Source organism: Caretta caretta, chromosome 6, assembly GCF_965140235.1.
Source record: "Caretta caretta isolate rCarCar2 chromosome 6, rCarCar1.hap1, whole genome shotgun sequence".
NCBI lineage: Eukaryota > Metazoa > Chordata > Testudines > Cheloniidae > Caretta > Caretta caretta.
In genome coordinates this window covers 28,074,475-28,098,737 of record NC_134211.1, presented here as the reverse complement: position 1 = coordinate 28,098,737, position 24,263 = coordinate 28,074,475, and the positions used below count along the sequence as shown (strand labels likewise).

Genomic DNA, 24,263 nt, shown 5'->3' with positions numbered 1-24,263 from the left:
GATTCACATCCCCTGGGTGGCCTCTTCAAATCTTGTCCACCTTTGCACACCAGAATTTCACCAGTTCAGCTGCCAGGGAGGCCCTCCACTTCTTCAGAGGAATATGCAGGGTTTGCTCTTATGTTTTCAGTACTTTATGATGCTGATGAAATACTGCAGGTATTTGCGCATCCAATTTCACTGCCACGGGAAAGTTTGTTATAATAAATGTTTTAATGATCCTTAACGCCAGATGCACCAGAAATGTCTGATCCTGCTGATCAGGTCCCCAGAGAGCCTGTAAGGCGTAGACTCTGCACCTCCTGCTTGCCATAGAGCAATGTGCTTCTCTAGCTTTTTGTGTGGGACCATAGAATGGGGTATTATGGGCTGGCTGAGGGAATTGCAGGGCTCTAACTAGTGAGTCTGCTCTCAGTGTAGAACTGGCCCCAAATTATATGTAGGAGAGTACAGAGGGACAGGGCTCTTACTTCTGCTCTTCGTCTGCAGCAGGAATCTCAGTTTTTCTGTACTAGTGCCCTGTATCCTGTCTTTGATTTGGGGAGAAAGGTTCTGTCTCCTTTTCCAGCCATGGACAGACCTCATCTACTCAGGCTTTACCCTGCCTACCAGGATTGGCAGACTCCATTATAACATTAAGAGGATGTCATTTAGTCATCTGTCCTTGGAGGAGTCTACAAAATCTGTATGACAATTTCTTTGCATCATCAGCCCAATTATATTGGAATTTCCTTCATGGTTATCCACAGCAGCCATATAGATATGTAATGTGTAGTTTTATAAATTAGATAGTAAATTGTATCCCAGAAAAATGGGTACATTTTGTTAGCTTCAGACCAGTGATAAAAGAAGACTGGGAGGTTTTGGTAATAAAGTAACTGTTGTATACAGAGCAGGTGATACAAATTGCATTGCAAATGTACCTGCTATAGCCAGTAATAGAAAAAAAACTCTCTTCCATGCTATTCAATGTTTCAAATAAATAAATGTTGTCATACTTGGAAGATACGTGGTGCTCCAGAAATATGGTACAGAACATAATAAAACATCTGTTTAATGGAGATTATTTGTCCTCTGTACCCTCTTTTAAAAGAAATACTATCCAGTCCTCGGGGGATAGTTGATTTTACAGTTGTTCTATGGTTATTTTAAACTGAATACCACAGTTTACAGAAAAATAAAATGAAGTAATACTGTGAGCAACAGGTGCTCATAATGGACTCAGTTCTTTCATTGAGCTGGACCTTACTCTGCACGTGGTCCCACAGAAGTCTGCTTGAAATCAGTGGGACTGTTCTAGTGGTAAAGTACTGGTCAGCATGTAGAAGGTCGTGACAATAGAGCCGTTACTAGTACAAGGGCAGGCACATTGCAAATCTGCTTTTAACATGATTTGTCCTGAGGATGGCTGGAGAGCCTACTGCTTGGAAACTGAAAACATGACCCTACAAGCTGAATGTAAAATGCATTTTAGTTACTCCATTTTAAATGAATAATTGAGCTTTTGATCTATAACTTCCAAATGGGTAAGCATAACTTCGTAAAACTGGTGAGACTATATTTTAATTTTGGATAAGAATAAGGCTAACAAAAGTAGTGAACTGAAGTTATATGCTCACGGTGGGCTAGATTACTGCACCCTCGTGTTGACAAGGACCATACCATGCAGTATAGTCCCAGTGAAATCATTGGGGCTACCAAGTACTCAGTATGAGGAAAGCCAGCAACATGTATGCATATTTAATATTTTTTCTTCAAAAAACTGGGCCAAGTTCATCCTTACTGTGGACTCAAGTGGTATTGACTTTAGTGATGTTACACCAAAGATAAATCTGGCCCACTCTGCTTAGTCCAGTGAATACGTTGTTGTGTTTTTTTTCAGATCCCAACTTGGTTTCATTTGAAACAGCTGACAGACCAAATTATTTTCTTCATTTGGCTTCCAACGATACCCTGCTTCTTTCCAAATGGGAAGACAGTGAAGAGTTCCGTAACAGATCAACCTTTGCCGTCCACAAGAACACATGGCTCCCAGGATACAGTTCCTTTGAGTCATTTGCAAAGCCAGGATTCTTCATCCATCTTTCAGCTTCTTCAGTTGATCTTTTGAAATACAAGCATTCAGAGAAATTCAGGCTGTCTACTCTTTTTAAACTTGTAGGTAGGTACTAAAATTAATATTTTATAAACTATAGTTTACTACTTTAACCACATTTTGAAAGCGTGAGAGCTTTGTGGGCTGCATTCTGCCCTCATTTGCATGATCCAGCATTACTCTTTTGACTGGAATTACTCTAGATTTACATTGGTATAACTGAGAATTTGTGGTCTGATTCTTCTTACACGCCATTGCAAATTAGGAATAACTCAGTTGAAATTAATGGAGTTACACTTATATAAAACCAGTGTAAGTAAGAGGGAAATCAGGGGTTGTTTGACATTATAAACAATCGGGAAACGTAAACTGAAATTTAAGGGAGGATGTGGAATAGTAATGTAGCAGTGGGGAAGATTATTTTATTTATGTCCAACAGCTTGTAAAATACAGATTATTTTATAGCGTCACACTTGCTATGGAGAGAAGTGGAATAAAGAAAACCATTTGCAGAGTGGGGTATAATAAAGCACATATAGACTAAAAATGTGAAAATAAAGCAGCTGAAGGAATGTGAACCAAGTTGTGGTAATGATTATAGTGAAGATGAATCTAGAAGGATGAAGTAAAGAGACACCATGTTGAGTTTCCCTGGAGAAAACATTTTTTTCTTTTCCATTTCCTTTTAGGTTCAGGAATCTTCTTATTTAATTTTTTGCATAAAGATTCCTGAATAGATTTTTGCGGAAAGTTGTTTGGGCTGACATGACTCTAATGTCATAGTAGAGGTTGAAGTACAGCCTGGTTCATGAAACGTAAATCAATACAACCTGAATTGATAAAGAAGAGTAGAGTTGTTCAGAATTTTTTTCTGCAGAAAACTGTGAATTTTGTCAAAAAACAAAGACAAATTTTTTTTGGGGGGGGAGGTTATTGATTTTTCCATGAAAAATAAAAAATGGAGGAAAATGTTTTATTTGTTGAAACCCCAATTTTCAATTGGAAAAAAGTTTCATTGGAAAATTTTTGATCGGGTCTAAAAGAAAGTCTGGGCTTTAACATGGTAGTGGTTAGTACCTTTTTCATGTATGTCAGTGAGGGGACTCTGTGAAGATAGATCTCCACAGCATTGCTCCTATTCCTGGGACAAAAAAAAAGGCTTTTGTTCAAAGTGGGCAAGGAATAAGTGGGGAGGAGCAGAGGACTGGCTACACTTTGCTGAATTATTTCCTACAGACCCTGCCTATGCAGAAATTCAGTCAGGAGTTCATGTAACTTGGAACTGGATTAACTGTCTCTGGGTCCCCACAGTGGCTGCCATTAAGCAGGCACAAGAGGACCCAGTCAATAGAAGCTATGTTGCCAAGGTAGCGGAAGGTCAGTGGAGCCATGTGGAGGATTGGATGTTTGGCTGGTAAGCTCCTGTCTCTACAGATGTGAGTCTGGGAGGTGTTATTCCTCCTGTACACTTTAATGCTTCCCAAATCTCTCACTGTGGGGGGTGGAGGGGTCCTTCCTAGTAAATTCCGTGAGGTGAAACTCTGTTCCTCCCCTCCCACAGGAAATTTCTCTGGGATGGAGGTGATCTGACCAATGGATTTTAGCTTTAGATGAGGGAGCCTAGTTTAACGTCCTTCTATGAGTTTGGTGACTCTCTGAACTCAAGTGCACATTCCCCATGGGAGCAAACCACAACTGGCAGTAAGACTAAGAAATGGTAGAGAAAATGACATTATTAGCCCAATTCTGGTAGGGTCTTGTGCCTAGGCACAAAAATCCCATGGACACCAAATAATTTATTCCACACTGGTTTTGGCTCCCTGCAGAACTTACAGTGAGGAATTTCCACTGGCCATGCAGAAAAGGAGCTCCAGAGGGACCTGTTGGGCTGGTCAACAGGTTTCTGTATGGGCACCTGTCTCAGCAATAGCACTCATGCGTGGAGTATTCACACTTGTAGGAGTAACTTGTGAAGGAACTGCTGCTGGCCAAGGCTCAAGTACACAACAATGCCACTTTAAAGAACAGACAGTATTTCATCAGCTTGTGTGCTAGATACTTCAGAAGAGGAAGAAGATAATCACTCTGCATTTGTCTCCGTTGATTTGTACTGCCATTTTGTAAATTATAGATGGGCCTCAAATGTAAAATTCAGATCCTGAATTCAACCTCCTCATTCCCCATTACCCAAAAGATTCAAGGGTGTTTGGATGCAGAGCTTTTGTTCAGGCCCATATCAAATGTACCTATAATGATTTTATTCCTGTGGAAAGGTAGGAGTAAAGAATGAAGCAGCACTTGTAATACAGAGGGGATTCCTCTGAAAAAGCGAGAGGATCCTTACAAAGAAATGAGTGATAGAGTAAAAGTTTTATTTCCCCCTCTGCCAAGATTTTCTCTGCAGGCGTTATTTATTATCACTTAAACTCTGAGCTGTAAATGTGGATAAAACCAGAGAAAAAAGTCATGCTATAGACAAATATTTACAGCTTAATGGGCCTGATTTTCTGATAGATGCTGAGTACACTTAACTCCCACTGAAGTCATAGGGAGCTACAGATACTTAGGCTCCCTAAAAATCAGGCCAAATTGCTTTTTCACAGAGCTGTGCATTGAAGGGTAAATCCTGGCTCTGTTATGTGGTTGTAATCCCTTGCACAACCTAGTTGTATGCCAGGCCAACTGGTTCTGAGGCTGCTCAGCCTAGTGCACAAGGAATTGTGCAGGGTATCTGCTCCTTGGATTGCATGCAGCTGCTCAGGGGTATAGGGAGCTCATGCAGATGGACACAATGGTTGCCCCAAATAACAATACATAAATCCTGTAAACCCCATGGAACTGCTTCAGGAGAGTGAGAGAGAGAGAGAGAGAATGTGTCACTGAGAGAACAGTGTTTGGAGGTCTCTCCCTTTCTGCTGTCCTGTGATTGCCATAGGGGATGGTGAATCTTCTGCCCAGTTGTTCCCATCCTTCAGTCCCTGATGACCATTCCATTTCGGAAGGGTCAGCCAAGCAGTGCTATGGACACTGGCTATGGATCACACAGCCCATTCATTATCACCAGCTTTGACTGCCCTGAAGGAGAACCTGTCCCTCTAGCCCCTTCCCCACCCACTGGGATCTCAGAGAGGCTCTGCCTTTTGTGATGTCATCCCTCAGTTCTTCAGCTGCCATACGTGGCAATTGGGGCAGGGGAGGGGAGGGATAGAGACACAGATTTCTTATTTGGGGCCCATGCATCTGTTTCTGTAGGTGATTCTTAGGCAGTTACAGATCCTGGTGAGACTATAAACTGTTTCCATCTCTATGCTGCATACATGTGTAGGGCCGGGATTTGATGCTGAATGCCTGGTACTGAAATATCAGGAACAGATTTTTGAGATTTTGAGGGTGCAAAATGTATATGAGAGAGTTTTTAAAGAGTGAGACAGGAAAAAGATGGATGAGAGAAGATCATGATGGGGATAGTACAGAGAGATTGGGAGGAGAACTGAGAGGGAAGGAGTGTTGGAGGAAGAGAGCCTGGAAACTCAGGAGGAAGAAGAGAACACAATATAGGAAAAAGAAGAGAATGAGAGAACAAAGATCACATACTGTAGAAAATTATAATGAGTGGAAAATAGAGTGAAAGACACAGGAAAAGATGGTAAAATACATAGGAGAAGAAAAGAAAAAACAGAGTAAAGGGAAAGACAAAAGAACAATGCAAGGTAAGCAAAGTATTTTTTTAAACAATGGTACTTAATATAAAAATAGGTGCAACATGATCTAATAAATAATGAGAATTGTAATTTTTTTAATGAGTGGAACAGAATTCAGTTAGATTCAGCCGTGGCTGGTTATGATGCTTGTCTCTTGATTCTGCCTTTTTTATGTGAAATATAATTCTGCTTCCTGTAGTTGCTACACTCCTCCCCACCGATCAACCCCCACTTCTTCTCTCTGTGGTTGGAGCTATCAGTGTCCTGGTTTTTATTTTGAAAATATGGTTCACTTTACACTAGTAACTTCTTTAGTCAGACTTAATTTACAAACTGATTAGTCAAAGTCACAAAGTCTTTTCAGCCACACACCCTGAAAAAAGCTTCAGCAGGTACGAAATATAGTTGCCTGTCTTCTCAGCAATACAGGTTTCTGTGAGCACATCCACCTGGTGCTGTGCTCTTTGCACCAGCTCCCCACTGAACAGAATCCAGTTTCAGGTCTCTGCTCTGATATTCAAAGCTTTCCATGGAACTGGCCTTAGCTACCTGAGAGATCACCTCCTCCTCTGTGATCATGACCTCCCATTACATCTATATTGTAATGGAAGAATGGAAGTCTTGAATAGTAGCAACCATGAATACAGGAGACATGAGACCTTAGGTGCTGGATCTAGACTATGGAAATTACTCCCACTAGAACTGACAAAAAACAAACAAAAAACCCAAAAACTAATCTACCTATTTCTCCCGTAGACTTGGAAGGGAAGGAAGATCATTATTGTTGTTAACTGTTTTTAAATACTTGGAAGTTGCTATTACATACAGGGGACCTTCTAACAGCTTACTGAGATATAAGAAGCTATATTGGCCTGCAAAATAAAATAAAGCCGTGTGTTCATGAAGTAACATTTAGTTCAGCATCAACTTGCATTGATCCAAATCAGTTACTTTGAATATGTTTAATCCAAAAATTCTTTATGGACCTCAGTGGCAATAACTGCTTCCTCAACGTGATGGCTTGCATGGTACTCTAAAGTCATTACAAAATGTATTATTTTTTATATGGTAAGGATTTTTATGCTATAATTTTAAATGGCTCAGTAACTTGTTCACTGCTGCTGTGAACATACGTTCACAGATATCCCTGCAGTGCAAATATGTGATATATCAGTCCTTCATATTCTGTTTCTGAAATAGGTTTTGCAAGTAAAGGAGGAAAATGAAATATTGCAACAAATGAGGCATCATTTGGCAAGGTAGTACAGTTACCATTATAAATGTCTAGTGTTAGGCACAGTCAAATCTGAAACAGGCACTCACTTATATGACAGAAGAGACCAACTGTATGCCTTATGGAGCACCCTGTTATCAAAACATTGAATTAAAGTGTTAATGGTGGCATTGTGAATCTGCCCATGTTTTGCAGTGCATTATGATGACAGCCTAATGCAGCTGTTGACTGGCACACTCCAACTTCATGAAAAATGACAGATTTTGTCATTGCCAAATGCCTGTTGCCTCCTGACAAATGCCTTTAATCACTGAGCTGCTGAAGTTTTGAATGGCAGAGTATATGGAGCTAATGCTATTACCAGAACGTTCGTAAAACATCTCAAGCAAAGACCCCTTTTTTGGACATAACAAAAATGTTTCCTTGGTCTTTTATCTTTGAGGGGGGAATGGAGAAAGTTAAAAAGTGCTACAATTCTCAGTGGTCATGCATTAACGCAGAGTGGTATGTCTTTTCAAGTGTGAAGTCTTTGCCCTCCCGTCATTATGCCAAAAAATCCTATCTATGCTCATGGAAAACTGAAACAATTTACCTCAGCAAGTGGGATCGGATCAAATGATCAAGAGGCATTTCATTAATCACCACATCCGAAGGTTTGGGTTTCACAGTTTTATAAGCAGAGAAACACAGGGCTCGAATCTTTCTCCAGCGTACTTTCACAGGGCTCAGTCTGCTGATGTAGGGTAATTACATGGTCTAAAAATACAGCCGCATTTGTTTAAGTTAATGGAAAAGTTATACCAGTTCCAGAGTGCAGAGGCAAAGGCAGATTGAGTTTCCTGCTGACTATTCTAAATGCTTTGCATATTAGATCAGAAACTTTCCAACTGGGAACTGCTATTCCTGAGGAACCAGAGGGTAAATATTGGGAGGAGAATAATAGGCCCTCTAAATCCCTTGGCCAGAAAACTCTTCATGAGTCCTCTTCGTGTTCTATGACGCGCATTCAGAAGGAAGAATTTGTAATGACCCAATTGCCACAGCAGTAGACACATACATATTTGTCTGAAGTCTGCTGAAGTGTCACTCTTTCTAGTTTCATAGTAATAAATACTGTAGTATTGAAATGCATTAGATATAAATTAAACAGATGTGACGGAATACTGCAATAAATTTTTCACAAATGACCACATGAATTTTTAAATGAAGTTGCTTCAACCATGCTCGTGTTTGTCTGCTGCTCCTGTTCCTGCAAATGTTTGAGTGATCATGTTGTTCATTGAATTTTAATATTCTGTGCACATGTGTTCACAGGAAAACAAATTTTAAATTTGCATGTGCCAGAATTTGCCCTAGCAGTGGATGCATGCTCATCCAATTGAGTAAAAGAAAGAAATCTTTGAGATTTACCTCACAAATCACATCTAAGTGCACAGATCAAATGTCAAATAATAGCAATCAATCCATAGAATAATTTGAATCTTTTGAATAACAAATAAAATGTGAGGAACTCATAATCTTTTCATAGATATATCTTTTGTTCTTAATAAGACACTGCAATTTCTTACAAATAGCTTTTCATCTGAGTATCTTAACGCATTTTACTAATTTATGTGTTTAACTATCTAACACTCCTGTGAGGAAAGCGGGAATATTCTCATTTTACTGATGAGGGAACTGAGGCACAGAGAATTTAAGTGACTTGTCTAAGCTCACAAGGAAATTCCAGAATAGAATTCAGAAGAACTGAGTGCTAGACTTTTGCCGAGTGCATAAGTCTTCACTTTGATAAGTTGCTATTTTTGCAAATAATAATTTGAATAACTACTCAGACATATGCATGGAATGTAGTCAATGAGGGTTGTATGTATTCCTGTTTGAGACAAGAACTGGGTCTTTCTTAGTTAATGTTAATGATTGTATATTATACACCAAGAAAGGATGGTACAATTAAAATTAAATTGATTTTTAAGATATAGAATTACTTTTTTTGATAAAAGCATCTTTTATATTTAGTCAGACTGTATGTACATTTTGATGATCAGTTTTCACTTCATTTTTCTTTGTCTGTTTCCCTCTGAGAGACAAGATGGGTGAAGTATTATCTTTTATTGGACCAACTTCTGTTGGTGAAAGAGGCAAGATTTTGTGCTTACACAGAGCTCTTCTTCATGTCTGGGAAACATACTCAGTGTCACACAACAATGGAAGATATCCCTCTGTATAGGGCATACTTTTAAATATCCTTTTTTTAGTTATAATGAGGTGCTTTTGAGTTTACACTGAGCTCTTCTGTTTTGTTTAAGTCCAAGTGATCATTATTCTGGGCCTGATGCTGAGGAACTACAGTGTACCTGCAAATCCCAAGTAAGCCAGTGAGAACTACAGGTTCTCAGCATCTATCAGCATTAAGCTGTCTTAACAGTGGCATCAGAACCATCTGCAATTTATATCACAAATGGGCATTTGACCTCCTGTATTTGTATCAATAAGCAAGAAGAGATTAATCTGTTGTGATAGCAACGGTATATGCCTCAAAAATCACATCACCAGCTGTGAGGTAGCTAAGGCAATTATACCTGAGAGCTAGATAACTATGTTTCGGTTTTGATTATATTTTGACTGGGCAAGCAGTTCTTTCTGCCAGTATTATTTGATTACATGCTTCAGTGCAGGAATTTAAAGCACATGAGCAGAGGTTGTTAGTGCTTGCATGTGAGTGGGTAGATTCATGCTCCTAAGCATGTAGCTGAGGAGCTAGCCAATCTAAGTGGTGGAGCAGTGTTGAGCTGCTGTTAAATTGATAGTCGTGACTAGCACTGCCTGGATTCTGAGAAGAAAATGAAAACCAGTAGTAGCAAATTGTAACCTTTCACAGTGGAAAATCTAAAGCAAAAGAAATAAGGAAAGAGTTTGAAAACCTGAAAACAAAGTGAAGGCATTATCTACACATATGAAAAGAGGGGCAGGGATGTGAAGCAGTGAGTCCTAGACTAATGAGAAAATAATCATTAAAACAATTAGGCATGTGCCTCCTGTGAGGTTTTCTGGCTGTTTCCCATTACTTCCAATATTCCTCCAGTCTTCCTGCCTGCCTGTTCAGTTTTCTCAGATGCTGCCTGATCCTCAGTACCCTTTCCTATGTACTTTTGCACTTTGTGGGCTTTTTGGATTTGGATTTTGCTTAGGCCAAGCCAGTGTTTAGCAAAGCAAGGAAATGCTGTATTTGCATGTGAGTGCTTTTGCATCAGATATGGGCTTCCCTGAAAATAGAAACTGTGCATTAGATGAATATTTATAAAGTTGTACAACGTAGTCACTTGCTGACCAATTCTGACTATATTTTACCTTCTTATGTGTGCAACAGAAAAATTGTAATAGAAGCAGACCAGGAGAGCAGGCATATAACTGGATTGCTGTAGGCAAGCTGATCCTTCCATGTATTGAGCACTCTCAACTCCCACTGCAGCACTTAAGTCCTAGAGCCCAGCTTACTTTTGTATCTGTGATTTGTGCAATACATTTGGATGTGAAATCGCACATTTAGATCCAGGTTTGGTCTGACTTTCAATCAGTCCTGTGTGCTGCCTCCCCTCCCTAATTATTGCAATGCCCCCTATGAGGTAGGTAAATTAATATTATTATCCCTGTTTCGAATGGGAAATAGAGGCCCAGAGACTGGGGTCAAATTTTCAAGAGAGGACACCTATTTTGAGTGTTTCAGTTTTTGGGTGCCCAGTACTGTACACCTAGGACCTGATTTTAAGAAGTGCGGCGCAGCCCAAATTCTGGTTGAAGCCAATGAGAATGTTGGTTCCACAGCACCTCTGAACATTAGTCTCTACTTGACTTAAGCTGGATACTCAAGATTAGTGAACACTGAAAAATGTGGGTCTAAGTGACTCAAGAGAACATCAAAGTGCATCAGTGATAGGATTAGGACACAGGAGAACCGGGATCCCAGCATCATTATTTATTCACTAGGTCAGAGTATCAAAAAATGGTAGGATACTTATTATCAAAGAATTAATTTCAGAAGTCAGGAAGAAAGGAATTAATATGTTAAAACTTAGGGCCTAGTATATAGAGAGCACAGTATTTCTCCACTATCCAAACCGCTGTGACAGAGCTAAATATGATGTTTAATAAAATATCTTTATATATATTGCAAAGTATATGCCCTGATTCACATTAGAAATTTCTGTACTAACACGTTCATCAGCTGTGACTGATGTACTAAGGTGCTCAGCTCTTCCTCAGGTAGTAGAAACATGGGCTTGGTTGGCATGTAAGCTGGAATGATTGTCATCCAGAGAATAACTCCTTATTCTGTTAAGGATATATCATTTCACTGGATAGAAAGCAAATTATGACAGACTTCATCAGAAGATATGTGGTTTCCTTCAAATGCCACGACAAATCCTTGATAGAGAAACATATAAAAACTCTGATGTAAAAAGCTTAACTCATTGTCAGTAAACTGAACGTCACTACTTTGTTGTGAATGAACTGCAATATCACCCCAAATACAATAAACTGCTCAATATTAGAGAAACACTGTAAGCACTGTAAACATGGGAAGCATGACATGGAAATGGCTGGTTAGTGTCATATGGCAACATAAAGTGCTCGTACCGTGACACAGATGAAATACACAGTTTCAGTGGCACATATAAAGAAGTTACATTTTCTGTTATGGGGGAACAGTAACTATAAGTGACAATAAAAGTCTAGGTCCACTGTGGAATTTAATTTCTATAATTGATATAGGAGAGTGAGAAAAGTATCAGTACCAGGCTGCAGAAATGGGTGTATAAGTGACTTTATTGATTTTTTTTCCTGGTGTTCTTTAATCCTTATCCATATTACTGTTCATAAGATGTAGAGAGCAGTGGCAAAGTGAAGAGAGGCAGAGTGGTTGAGTGAAGACGGTACTGGATTAGGAGTCAGGAGACCTGAGTTCTGCTGTGTGACCTCAGGCAAGTCACTTCACCTCTCTGTGCCTCTGTTTCCCATCCCAAGTTTGGTCTATTTAGACTGGAAACTCTTTGGGGCAGGGACTGTCTTTTACTGTGTTTGTAGGGTGCCTAGAATAAGGGATACTTAATCTGATTTGGGGCCTCTAGACATTCCAAATAATAATAATAATTAATAATTAATAATTAATAAAAGTAGAAATGTAATTGGCCTTATGTGACTTACAACTGAGAAACACTTAACACAGTTCCATGCTGGCTCAAGCACACCATGGATTACTGCTGTGGTTACATTCAGGGTGTGGATATAGTAGGTGGGCTCATTGTCTGTGTGCTTTAATCTTATGAGGTGCAGCTGAGCATCTCATAGAATGCGCTGATCTCCTGTTGCAGTTGGTGGTAACTTAAGGTGCTCTGTGCCACACTGGATGGAAGGACTCCACCAGTTGCTTAAGTCTGCTCCAGGTTCTGGCCATCAGTTTGTAGACACAGATGTAAGATAAAGCTGCAGTGGGGGAGGTTTAGATTGGATATTAGGAAAAACTTTTTCACTAAGAGGGTGGTGAAACACTGGAATGCGTTACCTAGGGAGGTGGTAGAATCTCCTTCCTTAGAGGTTTTTAAGGTCAGGCTTGACAAAGCCCTGGCTGGGATGATTTAACTGGGAATTGGTCCTGCTTCGAGCAGGGGGTTGGACTAGATGACCTTCTGGGGTCCCTTCCAACCCTTATATTCTATGATTCTATGATTCTATGATTCTATAATGCCTAAATGTCAAAAACTGTATAATGCAATGCAGTGATCAAAAACCCAGAGAAAATGAGCATGATGTGCCTGGCAAGAAAACATGAAGCTTCTCAAGTTGCAACATGAGCTGCTCAGGGATAAAACCTGGTAGAGAATTTATTGCGCTCATTTGGAAATGGTGCTAATTAAGGTCGTCAAGCGATTAAAAAAATTAATCACGATTAATCATGCTGCTAAACAATAATAGAATACTATTTATATAAATATTTTTGGATGTTTTCCATATTTTCAAATATATTGATTTCAATTGCAACACAGAATACAAAGTGTGCAGTGCTCACTTTATATTTATTTTTTATTATAAATATTTGCACTGTAAAAATAAAAGAAATAGTATTTTTCAATTCCCTTAATACAAGTACTGTAGTGCAATCTCTTTATCATGAAAGCTGGATTTACAAAGGTAGAGTTATGTACAAAAAATAACTGCATTCAAAAATAAAACAATGTAAAACTTTAGAGCCTACAAGTCCACTCGGTCCTACTTCTTGTTCAGCCAATTGCTCAGACAAACAAGTTTATTTACATTTGCTGGAGATAATGCAGCCCACTTCTTGTTTACAATGTCACCTAAAAATGAGAACAGCCATTTGCATGGCGCTGTTTTAGCCGGCATTGCAAGATATTTGTACCAGATGTGCTAAAGATTCATATGTACCTTCATGCTTCAATCACCATTCCAGAGGATATGCATCCATGCTGATGATGGGTTCTGCTCGATAACAATCCAAAGCAATGCAGACTGACACATGATCATTTTCATTAATTGATCGGTGGGTAGTGATCGATCTATCAGGGATCGATTTATCGCATTTAGTGTAGACGCAATAAATCGATCCCCGATCGCTCTGCCATCGACTCCGGAACTCCATCTGGGCAAGAGACAAAAGCGGAGTTGATGGGGGAGCAGCGGCTGTCGATCCTGCGCCGCGAGGATGCGAAGTAAGTTATTCTAAGTCGATCTAAAATACGTCAACTTCAGCTACGCTATTCTAGCGTACTGTAGACCAGGCCTAAGAGTCTAAAATCAGCCTGAAGGTAGAGATGTTAGTCCCAGAAGACTTGGGCTGGGGAAATAAACTGTATGGTTTCATTATACTAGATCCAAAGCTTGGAACTTTATGTTGTTAAAAGGGGGCAGGTAGTCTGATTAGAAAGGATTCTACTGGAATATGGTGCTGTGTGCTGGTCACCTGCTTTGGCTGTGTGGACCTGCCTTATTGTATCTTCCCCACCCCATGATTCTGTTGATTATCTGTAAACTTGCCTCCTCTAGAGTCTTTCATGAGAGCCCAACGTTCAATTGTACTCTTACATTGTATTTTAAAAGGAATCCAGTATTTTGATGGTAGATTCCACAGTGGTTGAATTGAAGGGTGCATGTATGATATTAGTGTATGTTTGCACAGTTTTCCCAACTAAATGCTTAACTTAAAGCTAGTAGGGAGAAAAGCATTTGTGTTACCTTTCCCCCGACTTGTCTCTTTAGTGTTATAAAGTGTTCTAGTGAGTGATTTGAGAATAAAGTACAGCAAAATGTGGGTAAATAAATGTTCATAGTCATCTAGAGCAGGGGTTTTCAACCTTTTTCTTTGTGAGGCTCCCCCAACATGCTATAAAAACTCCACGGCCCACTTGTGCCACAACAACTGTGTTTCTGTGTATAAAAACCTGGGCCAGTGTTAGGGGGTAACAAGCAGGGCTGTTGCCCTGGGCTCCATGTCACAGGGGCCCCTTGAAGCTAAGTTGCTCAGGCTTCAGCTTCAGCCCCAAGTGGCAGGCCTCGGGGCCCTGGGCTTCAGCCCCATGCAGTGGGGCTTTGGCTTTCTGCCCGGGGCCCCAGCAAGTCTAATGCCGGCTCTGCTTGGCGGACCCCCTGAAGCTTGCTCGCAGGCCTCCAGGGAACACTGATTTAGAGCATCTAATAATTTCAGAAGAGCTCTAATTTCTGTCCCCTTCTGGAATTATAAAGTGCAGAAACACAGGCAAAAATAAGTAAATATTTTTTCTGGGAAATAGGAAATAAGGGAATATTTAAGGTATTTTCTCCAGTTATGGTTACTGTTTTAATAGAATATTTCAAGCACACACTTTGTCTGTCTACCTCTCTTCATTGTTACTTCTGCTGAGGCTCTACTTTGCTCATGAACATCTTAAAACAGGAAATAACATCTTTTTTTTGGTTGAGTTGCTTAGTATGTTGATATGTAAGATTGGTGGGATATAATTCAGGGCTTTATATTTTGTAAAACAGTCAGGGAATTCAGTTAGGATGCGTTTTTTTTATGTGAGCATGTCTGGGTTATATATGGGCTTGGCAGAATTAGATTTTTATTGGTAAATGTCCATAAATATGGAATTCACTGTACACACAAACCAATTAGAAAATATTTCCATTGATAATAATTGAAATTAACACATAGGCAAAGTAAGAAACATGCTGCTTGAGAACTTATTAGAGTTTGTTTTAAGGATATTTACTTTGTATATTTTGACATGTTGATGTTGACAATTTGTGTTTTAATGGTTATAAAGTTTTAACTGTTTGGATCTCAACATCTACTGTCATTAAATAATTATTGTCTGACACACACCCCTTCCATAATTTCCTGCAACTGTGAACATTTAAATACATAATCATTTTAAAATATTGCTTACAATAAACACCTATATTATCTGTCAAAATTATAAAATAATAAAAATTTAATTCTGCCAAGCCTAGTTATATAGCAATCACGATTATGAACCTGGGACATTGGGTTTACTACACAGCTATGAAACCCAGACATTACTTGGTTAGAAATATATGCTTTCTAAAGAACTTTGGGCTTGATTTTTCAGAAGTGTTGAATGCTTGCAACTCTGTTTGAAGTTACTGGGATATGTAGGTGCTCATCAGACCCAATCTGTTTGGTTTTTATCTAATTTTGAATGTAGCACGTATAACTCTTGTACTTGGATCAAAGACGGTTACAGTGGCCCAGGTCTTGTATAAAGAATCACACTGGCAGATTATGGAGTCTACATGGAGCCTCTTTGCAGGATTAGGACCATCTATTGTATTGTACGCATTCTAACAATGGAAATGTAAGCCTGTTAACAGTAAAGAAAGAGATGGTGAAAAATTCAAATATCAATTCTTTTGATTGTTTCCTCTTCTCATTTACTTTATTTGGAGGGAAATGGATTGAAGGGCAGGTTATTCCAAGTGCATGACATTTCCAATAAAGCAAGAAATAAAACTTCAGCGAGACCTTCTATACATGCACAAATAATCCTCTATGATCTCCTCAGATTATCCATATCTGTTGTCTCCCTATGTCATATTTCCATCCACCTCATGGCTCCAGCCTGCATATCAACTCTGTTAAACAGAATATAAAAAACCTACACATTAGTGAAGATTGTAAGTAAAGTATTCCCTCCTCCCATCTCTATCAGATTTAAGCAAATGCAGATTCTCCCACTGGAACAGGATACATATGCTTAATAGTTTATAGCAAATGTAACTTAGTGAATTCACTTGCTACTACAATAAAACCAGTGTTTCTCATAGAAATAACAATTCAGGGATATCATACAGACTGGCATTGTTAGAGGATAACACTAGATGGTAACAGGTACACTCTTTTAGTAAAGAAAATGGGGAAGATATTAGAACTTGATTTACACATTCTCTTCTGCTCTATGAGAATTATTATTTTTATCAAGCAAGAGGGGACTTATATTACTAGTAACAGTATAACAACTACTCATAAGTGCAGATGTACCTAGGCTGAAGAGAGAAAAAAATTCTGAAGTCTTTTGGAAAAGAATCGCATGTCTCTAAACGAGTGTAAAATAGAAGTGAATTAAAGAGCCTGATACTTCACTCCTCACTGAAGCTAAGATCAGTGGGAGGTTTTTCAGGGTAGAAGTCCTGAATATCACCCTAAAAATATAATCATACATGGTAGCAAAACATATTTTCAAGTAATAAATGTTACTCCCCAATCACTAACACAAACGTTCTGTGTGGTGCAGCTGCCTGCATCAAGTTGCCCAGGTGGCATAATTGGCCTGGTGTCCAGTTTAACCTGCTAAGGAAGGATTGCACCAGTGTAAGAGTGACCCTTTTATTGCATAGAGACAACAGAGGGGCTCATATAATGCACTCTTTCCTTGCTCCCACTGCCAGTGCAACCAGAGAAAAGGGGCTTGGGCTAGGACACCAGAATGATATGCTGACCCCTGGATACATTTGTGGTTCCTTATAATTTTTGAAGTCTAGCAGAACTTTGAGAAGCCCTGGGGCTCATCTGACATGGCACAGGGGGACTCTCAAACAGATATCACAGGATCAGGCTAGCGCAAAGGAGAACTTTCAGCAGTGCTAAGTTTGTAATGAAAGAGATGCTGGGGCTCAAGCAATTTTTTTATTTTCATAACTGATGCAGCAAATCCAGAGGTGCCGGGCTATGAACTGCCAACCTTAGAGGTGCTGGGGCTCAGCCCTGGCAAGCTCTGGCACAAATTAAGCACTGGCCTTCAATTATCCTTGTGTGCACGTGTGCACACACACACAGCTGATGTGAGGTTGCTGGTTTATACTCCCCCTGAGGTGTAGGCCACTTTATTTGTTTTCTTCTTAACACTTCCTCTATGAAATGGCATCATTATTTAATAAAACTGTGAAGACACTACTTATTAATGACAAGTTCACAATTTTCTTCTCTGGCCCATGCACAAGAATTTCACACTTTCCCTAACTTCTTTTGCTATTTGTATTTCAATTTTGTGATTTTAATACCTTTTAATAAACACTATTCCACAAAGATGCTGTGTAGGTGGTGCAGGTAGTTTTTAAATTCACTATAGTATCAATGTCATTTAACAGGACACTCTTTTTTACAGTGACGTGAACTATGATTGTAGTTTTGCAAGACTTGAAGTGGTGCTTCATCATGATAAATAAGAGAAATCTGTACTGCACTCCTGCATATATCTCAGTTGCTTCTGACATTAAGGGGCACATATAATTTGAGTCTGAAAACTATTCTCTGATTCAGTTATGGTCCTCTTTTAAAATGTTGGCCTTTTGCTGTTTCTGAAAAGATTAACCATTAAGAATGTATTTTTTAAATGTAATGATTTCTGGTTATTTGCTTGTTTGAAATGGTGTTTCATTTTTCCTCTAAAGTAAAAGCAGTTACACTGTACAAACTTTCTGGAAAGTCTCCTTGTATTGCCTAATTTTGCACAACAAATAAACCACTCTTTCTGATGCAACCCCTTTTAAAAATATCATTAATGTAGCACATTAAATAAAGTAGCATGTTCTTGTAAGTCTTTCATAGTAATGATCCTACTGAATCAACATTACTCACACTGGTTTCATGTTGTTTCCCCACTGAAAATTCACAACAGTTCAGCCAGAGTTATCAGAAAAGTTATATAGTTTATTCTTTTATGGAGATTGTTTTAAAAATATTTCTGAATTGTCTGTTAATTCTTGCTGTACTGTCAGTCTTCAGATTGTTTTAGTATGCACTAGAAAATAGATATGTCAACTAGAATACAATGTCACATTTTCTACTGCATAGTGTAGAACAGTTTGCATATGCATTACTCTGCATGTTAATACACAGTGGATACACTTAATGTTCATTCCAGTTTCAGAGATAGTAAAAGTTTCAAAGATATCCCCCATTTTAAATATAAGCAATAGAAATAGTAATATTTTGGAAACCAAAATGAACTTTTTAAGTGTGCCCGCTATAGAGTGTGTACGTGCGTGTGTGAGTGTGTATAATGTATATATGTAAATAATATATATGTGTGCATATGCATATTGGTGTGTATATATGTCTCTGTATAATAAATCATGTATTCTTCCAGATTCCAAATTTAAGTTTCCAGCCCATTCTACATGTGAGTGGCGTTATGATGCCTGTACAAGCCCTTGTTTCAAAACATGCAGAAACCCTTTGGGACAAAACTGTCAGGATGTACCAAAGTAAGTATCTGCATTTTTCTAGAATAAAAGTATATGATTCTAGTAATATTTATATAGCATGGTAAGTATATACGGCACTAGATATAGTTCAGTGCCATGGCACCATATTAATTAATCAAAATTCAGTGGAGGAGGAAATAGTGGAATTGTAGCCATTGTGGCAGCTACAGTAAAATGATGTCCTTGAATGGCAGTAATGTTTCAAGATAGTGGGTAATCCTAAATTAAGAGTATCATTGAAAAGATGTGGTAGTCAGCTGACGTCAAATAGTTCTGGCCCTGCTCCTCTCATGATGGCATTGCAGCAACCATGTCTGTCCCTAATAAAACTACTGAACAAAATTTTGTTCCAGAGGGCAATGGCTCTCTGGCACTTCTAAATGAAAGTCTCTATCATTGGAAGGACCAACATTCATTCCAAAGACAGAGAGTTACATAGTTCACGTTAGCTCAGATCTGCAGGAATGGAAACAAGGTCAGCTGCATCCTGAAGAAATGTCCTGAGCTGATGAGAAATAGAAAGGTCCATTATCAGGGTCCTCTGCCTTAAATTATTTAGAAATGTAGACTGCTTTCCTAAAATTAAATACTTTGTCTATAACCGACTGCTTGAATAGTTAATACTGTGTTTCTCTTTTAGAGTGGAAGGATGTGTTCCCATGTGTCCTCTCCATATGGTGTTGGATGAAGTCACTCAAAGATGCGTGTATTTTGAAGATTGTATGTTCAAAAATTTTTACTTTATTATGTTTAATTTGATATTTAACTTATGGCATTACTAGATACCAAAAGTAGTATAGCCAGAATTTTCAAACATGGGGGTCCAAAGTTAGACATCTAAGCCCATATTTAGGGACCCACATAAATGGCCTGATTTTTCAGAGATGTTGAGCCCTTGCAATATATCTGTGAAAATTAGGCCTCTTACTTAAGTGACCCAGTGCAGTTTTTACACATCTAACTTTAGATGCCCAAGTTCGTAAATTTTAAGTTATCATTTCATGTGCTTTTCTGTTAAAAACAAATTTCTTTTTCCTAAAATCTAAGACAAATTATAAAGAAAATTAAGAGGTTCCTTTTCCATAAAACTTTCAGTAACATGAAATACATAGTCAATGCCTTCCCTAGAAGCTCTAAAAATATTACAAACCTGAAGAAAGGGGCGGGGGAAGATAGGGATACATGACTTAATATGGATCCCTTCCACCTCTAATAGCTTAATGATTCTAGTATAATGAGTCCCAACTAACATCTGTTTTTGTCCGGTTTTAGGCATTGAGCCTTCAGCTGATGTTCGACCTTCACCATCCAGTATGAGAACACCAGCTCTTTCACATGTAACTTCTAGTGCTTTCAATGTCTCAGTTGCAGCAGTTCTGAGTAAAGTAGTAACTTCATCTCCTATACCTGAAACAAAAGACACAAAAACAACACGTGCATCAAAGTGGCAATTCAGTGCAACCATAGAACAAACTAAATTTTCAACTGTTCTTATTCCTAATACAACAGTTTTAACCACAACTGTATCACCAAAAGTTTCGGCATATTCAGCTGGAGCTACATCATCTGGCAAAAGCACTATTGCAATGTCTGTATCACCAAAATCTAATATAAGCTTCCCTTCAGTACTTGATGTTTTTCCTTCGACAATTACAGCCACTACAGAAATCTCTACAGGTATACACGCAACGAGTAGTATCACTGCTAAGGTATTGGGTGCAACAGAGCCTCAGACTGTAACTACAACACATGCAGTGACTAAAATCACTGACACAGAAAGCAAACCAATTTCTACTTTTATTTTAACTGGGACATCATCAATAATAAGAGTAACAGAATCACCAGTCGCAGCTACAGCAATATCAGAAACATCAGAAATAGACACTACGATACGTCCCACAGTGGAAACAAAACAAAAACCAGAAAAAACTACTGCCCCTTCCTTTGTATCAGCAACAGAGCAAACAACCACATATTTCACCAAATACACTATGTCACCCTCTTTGGAAACCCCTTCTTATGCACCAACAGCAAATCAAACAAGAACTTCAGAAGGAACAAAACCAAGTACAAAACAAACTTCTCCTACAATAGCTAATGTCACTGAAACTTCATTTTCTCCTCTGATCACTACATTATTTACACTGAAGCCACCAATGACTTCCGAAACAACAAAAGGAACGGTTGGTTTAACCAAAGAGGAAATAAAGACCACATTTTTTCCACTATCTACACACCCTGTTCCATTATTACATGTAACACAGTCAGTTACTGAAACTCCTACATACATGGTTCAAAACTTGACAGGTACTGCAGGCGTATTCCTTTCCACAACTCACGGTGCAAAGATAGCAACTCTGCAAACTAAAGCGATGTCATCATTGTCATCATCATCATCCTCAGGAATAACTGGCTTCCTATTTACAACTGGTAAAAAAGAAATAATACAAGCAACAACAAGTGCGGAGCAGCCATCAAGTTCATATTTTTCTCCATATTCACTGTATTCTAGTTCAGCTACAACTGCAAAACCCAGCACTCTTCCTACAAAAAGGCCTTCACTATCCAATATAAGTGCTGCTTCTCCAGCTTTAGCAGAATCAAAAGAAACTTTGCAAACAGCATCAACTACTGAATATCCACCATTCATAGTGCTAAATATGACAGAAACCCTGACTACTTTGTACACTAAATATCCTGTTTCATCTCAGACTGCCAGAGCTATTCCTTTGACAACAAAAGTAACATCTAAAATAACAGGCCCCTATGAATTATCAGCAAAGCCAACTACATCCTCACAAAGAACATCATCTGAATACAAATCACCTCTATTTCTAAATACAACAAAGATGAGCATTGCACCCTACACTATTAGAATGACATCAGCAACAAAAACAACTGCTTTAGCAAAAGAAATAATGGATTTGGTCCCTACAATTCCATGGGTAACTAAACAATTGGAATCAATGCAAACAACATTAGTCACTGAATCTCCATATACTCTTCTTAATGAGACTGAAACAACAAGGATGATTGTCCATCCTGATGAAGCACAAACAGAAAAAATTGCTAGTGTACATACCAGAAAGCCAACTACATTTGCTTCATCACCAGCAAGCTCCCTAACACCTTTCACTACTCTGCTTCCACTATCCACATTTAGAAAAGAGATATCAACGACAGCCACTAGTTCTATGAGTGCATCATCTGAAGCTACTGTTACAATGACCATTACTTTATACCCAAGAACATCAGTAGTAAAATCTACTTTTTCAACAGAAGGAAAGACTCCCCATTTGACAGCCTCAACCTTATCCACGATAGAAGAGCAACCAAGTTCATTAATATCACTATCACCTGCGGAACTGCCAGCAAAAGTCACTTTAAATATTACTGATGCCACATTATCCCCATACTCTGAATTCAGCAGCAGATTAATAACTAGTAAAAAAGTGACAGTAGTCAAAGAAAGGTCAACGTTGCCAACTTCTGTTACACCTCCATTCACAAAGTCACCTGACATATTCCCTACCACTCAGTATCTGGCAGAGACATCGGTTTCCCCATACATTTTAACACAAAAAATACCTAAGGAGCCGGCTGCTACAAAGCACCCAGTACAGACTGAAACAGTTTCCACAGTCTCAAAGCCTACAGTTAAAACCATCAGAGAAACAGTAAAACAAACAGCATCTACAACTCAAATATCATTAATCAAAGATTACTCCTCCTCTGCTACAACTTCAGTAGGTACTTCCTCTGTTCAAACTTCATCAGCAGAGATGGTTTCTCCACAGATCAGAGAGGAGTCTGCTATACCACGTTTCACTACCAAATTGACAATAGAACATGTTCCTTCAACTTCCAAACCTTATTTGGCAAGCAAAAAAAGTACCACAATTTACCAGCCTCCAACAGAAATTTTGACCACCACTGTTCATCCAAAAGGTCTCTTTAGTACAACAGAATCTATAGGAGAATTCACCACCTTGTACCCATTCGTAACTACCTCCCAACCTGCAGTGGATCTTTCAACGTTATCTCCTACCTCAGTAGTTCCAGCTAAAGTTCTTTTGACTACTGAAAAAGAGTCATCCTTAACTGATGCCGTCTTACTGACTTATGTATCAGGAACTACCTCAGCTTTGCAGACAAAACTCCCAACTTCAACCAGAAAAAAAATGGATTTGACTGTCAGCACAAGACCCCTCTCTTTTTTCACAAAAGTAATTACAACTTCATCACCAGTAGCTACAATGAAAAAAGAATTTCCGTCATTTCCTACCCAAAAGTCAGATTCCAGTTTTGAATCCACAAAGCAGACAGCCGTTACTGAACCACTCGTTTCTAGTCAGACACCTACAGTCTCTATCGCCGTATTTCCTTTGTCGAAGTTAACATCTCCATCACTTATTCTATCGGAAACATCAGAAACTCCCATCACAGCAGAGAAAGAGTCATTAGCAGGTGCCCTTTTAACACCAGTGATCTCAACAGCATCCACGTCAATGGGCAAAAGTGCTACAGAGAAGACTGTGGTGTTGTCTCAGCAAGTGCCACTTTCAACTACTTCCTACGGTTCCACATTCCCAGCAGGAACAGTGTTACCAGCCACCACACGTTCTTCGACTACAACCACTGTTTTAGCACCTTCATCAGTGAGCAGTGTGACAGCACAAAACATCACTACAGCATCAGCTACTTCAGGGAAAACAGCAGCAATCAGAGAAGCCCTCACCACCTCATTGTTTTCAGGGGAACCCATCTATTTTTCTGTTGCTTCAAAAACAGAAAAAGCCATCACCTCCGAAACAGCAGAGCCTGCAGGGCCAGTACTGGTTACACAACCACAGTCTCTTCATACGCCAGGCATCACAGATTTGATCACCCTCACCTTAAAAACAACACAGATGTTTCATTCTCCATATTTCACAAATATAACTGCTGTGCCTCCTAAACTAGGTGTATCAGTTTTGTCCACCATCTATTCATCCTCTGAGCAAAAAACTGCCTCTTCTAGTGTCGCAGCATCAGGCACCACTATTCAAACTCCAAAACGTGTGACACTGGCTATAACTGAGGTCCACACACCCTCAAAGAGTTCGTCGTTAATGATGCCAACCCACTCAAATGCTACAATGGCTGCATCAGTTCCTCCATTTGCCTATTTATCTACCCAACCACTTTATGAGTCTGCTACAGAGTATTCTGGTGGACTAACAACAGCTGAAGCTATCTCAGGAGGCACAGCATCAGTTTTCATGCCAGCTAGAGAAACAGCAACACTCCAAACTTGTGTAGTGAGTAACGTTCATGGTTATCTCTCTGCCCATCTGTAAATAGACAGGAATGTAGATTTATGTATGGATAAGTTCCCTTACCACTAGTGCTGAAATAATTATTTATGTGCCATATGGTTTTGTATTCAGTATTAAAAATATCTATCAAACTACAG

At 39.0% G+C, this 24,263-nt stretch overlaps 1 protein-coding gene across 1 annotated transcript in view; it reads left to right on the top strand.

Moving 5' to 3' along the window:
• The window catches only part of OTOG (otogelin), a 169,837-nt gene that overhangs the window by 101,031 nt on the left and 44,543 nt on the right, over positions 1–24,263 (top strand). The window contains exons 33-36 of the mRNA XM_048854861.2: positions 1,883–2,161; positions 18,691–18,808; positions 19,449–19,528; positions 20,081–24,108. Coding sequence (XP_048710818.2) covers positions 1,883–2,161; positions 18,691–18,808; positions 19,449–19,528; positions 20,081–24,108 — 4,505 coding nt within the window. The remainder of the gene's footprint in view (positions 1–1,882; positions 2,162–18,690; positions 18,809–19,448; positions 19,529–20,080; positions 24,109–24,263) is intronic.